We start from the raw sequence: 3,792 nt of genomic DNA, 5'->3' as shown, positions 1-3,792 counted from the left end.
CGCCCGGCTCCTTGAGACTCTTATCTACAATTAACCAGCAAAAAGCCACCAGGGGAGCTGTGGCTCAAATAGTAGAGCACTAAGTTTGAGAAAACAAAGCTCTGGGAGGGTTCCCAGGACCTGAGTTCAAGTCCCAGTCCCAGTACGTGCACACACAAAAAAGGGAGGGGCAATGCTTGTGTGACTGTCAGGTTGCCGGAGCCCAGGATTTCTGGTGTCACTCATCTTCCTCCCCACTCTGTTTCCCAGGGAATGAGAACGTGGACATGTGGGCGGGGAACCACAGTTTCCTGGCAGACTTCATCCTCGAGGGCCTCTTGGATGACTCCCTTGCTCACCTCTTTCTTTTCTCCCTGATCTTGGCTGTCTTCCTCATCGCAGTGGGTGGCAACTCCCTCACCATCCTCCTCATCTGTGTAGATGGCCGCTTGCACACTCCCATGTACCTGCTGCTCAGCCAGCTCTCCCTCATGGACCTGATGCACGTGTCCACCACCATCCCCAAGATGGCAGCCAACTATCTCTCTGGGAAGAAATCCATCTCCTTTGTGGGCTGTGGGACCCAGCACTTCCTCTACCTGTGGATGGGTAGTGCTGAGTGCCTGCTCTTAACTCTCATGTCCTACGACCGCTATGTGGCCATCTGTCACCCTCTGCGTTATTCTGTGCTCATGAGCAGAAGGGTAGTTCTGATGATGGCTGCTATGTCGTGGCTGGGAGGGTCCATGAATTCCCTCATCCACACTGTGGTCCTGATGCATTTCCCTTTCTGTGGAGCCCGGGAGATCCAGCACTTCTACTGTGAGTACCCGGCAGTGGTGAAGCTGGTGTGTGCCGACATCACTGCCTACGAGAGCACTGTGTACACCAGCAGCCTCATCCTTCTCCTCATCCCCATCCTCCTGGTGTCCACCTCCTATGCCTTCATCCTGCACAGCGTGGTCCACATGCGCTCGGCTGGCAGGAAGAGGCATGCCTTTGCCACATGCAGCTCTCACCTCACGGTGGTGGCGCTCTTCTTTGGGGCATCCATCTTCTCCTATATGAGGCCCCGGTCTCAGCACACCCCACTGCAGGACAAAGTCGGGTCTGTGTTCTACAGTATAATCACCCCCACCCTCAACCCCCTCATCTACACACTCCGCAATAAGGATGTCGCCAAGGCTCTGAGAAAAGTGTTGAGGTGAGATACTCTATGACTCAAGGACTGTCCTTGCTCAGAATAAAGCGTGGAAGAGGACGAAGCTCCTTCAGTTGATCTGGGTAAATCTTTTAAGAGGGAGAAAATGAGGGAGAGGGTAACACTGTTCAAAAAGAAATCTACTCCTTACCTGACTTCTGTCATTGTAACTCTTCTGTATATCACCTTTACAATAAAGTTTAAATTAATTTTTTTGTTGTTATTATAAAGGCAACATAAGTCAGGTAAAGAGTACATTTCTTTTTGGACAATGTCACTCCTTCCCTAGCTCTCTCCCAGTTTTTCCCTCCCATCCCAACCTGCAAGTTGTATAGCTCATTTTCAACATAGTGTCCAGTACGTACCACGGTTGCATTTATTCATCCTTTGCCCCTCCATTTCTGTGCCTCCGCCTTATCCTTCCAAAGACAGATGCACAAACAAGGCATAAAGAAAATAAAACAAAAAAATACCAACAAGAAAAAACCCCCTCTTGCTTCCATTTCTTGGAGTTCATTTTCATAAATATTATTTTGTATTGGATGCCCACAGGTATTGATTGCACCATTGTGTTCCTCCCTAAGAACACCCTCCTTTGGTTTCAGTGTGTGTTAGTGCCTCGAGTCCTGTATAACTTATCATGCAAACTAGATAAATCTTGAAGATTTCTTTGAGCAGCACATAAGTGACGTGGTCATCAGACAGTTCTATGATTCCAATGTGATTGCTGGACTTCGAACCTGATGGAGACTTATATCAGTTTATTTGTAGAGTACTAGGGAATCATTAATTTTGTTTTTGGGTGGGGCTAGGGACTGAACTCTGTGGCGTGCATTTGCTCGGCAAGCATTTGTGGCTGGAATCATTATACCAGTTGGTTTATGTTTTTAGTTTTTCAGTTGGGGTTTCCTGCTTTGCCTTTGGTTGGCCTCATAGCATGATCCTCCTATTTCTCCCTTCCAGGCAGCTCAGATTACAGGGGTGTTTCTTCATGATGGGTTCTGGGAATAACGGAGCTGAGAGATGTAAAGCTCTCCTGATAGTCCTGTCTTTGTGAGTCTGATAATAGGACCTAGTGATGTAGCTACAATGGAAAGGCAAGTGACTTAGGAAGACATCAATAAATGTGAGACAGAGCTGGGGTGACACGCAGAGAAGCTGAACATCATTTTATATCTACACTAGACACAAAGGGAAACTTTTGCTAAGGACCAGGTTGGAGCTGCCCACTCCCCTTCCCCAACCTTTTCCCAGTATAATGGGATGGAGAATGCAAACTTTGTGAGGGTATGATTTGCTCACCCCATACTGGAGGTACTGTCCCCCCACCCCTGGCCCCCAGCCAGCCATAACTAGAGAACCCTGGCTGCGTTGCAGTCCATTTTGCTAGAAGAATACCAGCCTGGATGACATGGGTACAATTTGCAAACCTCTCTTGGGACAAACTCAGAGTTGTACCATATAGTGACTCCTCTCTCTTGAATCGTCTGTCAAAGGGTGAGGAGGTAGCCTTACCCATAGCATTCTTGGACCTCTTACTAGAGAGTGCCAGCTCTTCATCCAGAATTATTATTTTCATTTTTATTTGTTGGTTCTGGGACTTGAACTCAGGGTCTAGGTGCTGTCTTGGAGCTTTTTGCTCAAGGATAGTGCTCTAAGGAATTATAAATTAATTTTGTTTTTGGGTGGTGCTATGGATTGAACTCTTGTAAGGCTTGTAAGCAAGTTTGGGAGTAAGGGTTCATTTGTAACTCTCAATATCTTTTTATTGCTCTTTAGTATTGGCATTTTATTTATTTATTTATTTTTCGGTCTTGGGGTTTGAGCTCTGGGCTTGGGCACCATCCCTGCGCTCTTCAGCTCAAAATGAGTGCTCTACCTCTTGAGCCACAGCGCCACTTCCGCTTTTCTAGTGGTTTATTGGAGGTAAGAGTCTCATGGACTTTTCTGTCCGTGCTGGCTTTGAACCGTGATCCTCAGATCTCAGCCTCCTGAGTAGCTAGGATTACAGGTGTGAGCCACTAGTGCCCAGCTAGAGCCACTGGTGGCCGGCTTTGGCATTTTAATATAATGTGATACAGGAGGTCCTTTGCTGGCCATGTCTATTGAGTATTTTGTATGTGGATTTCCATTTCTTCCCAAAGTTTGGGTGAATTATACAATCATGAAATGGGTTTTCTATACTCTTAGTTTGTATCTCAACTCTTTCTGCTCCAGAGATTCTAAAGTTTGGCCTCTTGCTTGTGTTCCAGAATCTTTGAAGGCTGTGGTCATGCTTGTTCTCCCTCTCCCTCTCCCCCCCCCTCTCTTTCTCCCTGAGTACAGAATTTCTGCAGTCTTACCTCAATGTTTTATCTTGTGCTTGTTCTAGTCTACTAATGATGCCTTCTGCTCTGTGTTTTATTTGTGATTTACAGAGGTTCTCATTTCCAACATTTACATTCAGTGTTTTGTCTTTGTTTTTGTTTCCAGAATCTTCTTGTCCTTTGCTGAATATCTTATCTGTGTTGATTACTTTCTTGGACTTATTTCCTTTCTTAAGTTGTCTGTTTGAATCTTCTTTAAGAACTCTTTTATAACTTTATTTTGCTCTTTAAAATTTTTTGTTTTTG

At 45.7% G+C, this 3,792-nt stretch overlaps 1 protein-coding gene across 1 annotated transcript; it reads left to right on the top strand.

Annotated features, from left to right (window-relative positions):
- Positions 1-266: 266 nt before the first annotated feature.
- On the top strand, positions 267-1,187 carry LOC105990906 (olfactory receptor 2AE1). The gene has a single exon (XM_013023432.1). The coding sequence runs from the start codon at positions 267-269 to the stop codon at positions 1,185-1,187; it is 921 nt and encodes a 306-aa protein (XP_012878886.1).
- Positions 1,188-3,792: the final 2,605 nt, after the last annotated feature.

Source organism: Dipodomys ordii, unplaced genomic scaffold, assembly GCF_000151885.1.
Source record: "Dipodomys ordii isolate 6190 unplaced genomic scaffold, Dord_2.0 Scaffold68, whole genome shotgun sequence".
Classification (NCBI taxonomy): Eukaryota; Metazoa; Chordata; class Mammalia; order Rodentia; family Heteromyidae; genus Dipodomys; species Dipodomys ordii.
This window is presented reverse-complemented; position numbering and strand designations above follow the sequence as displayed.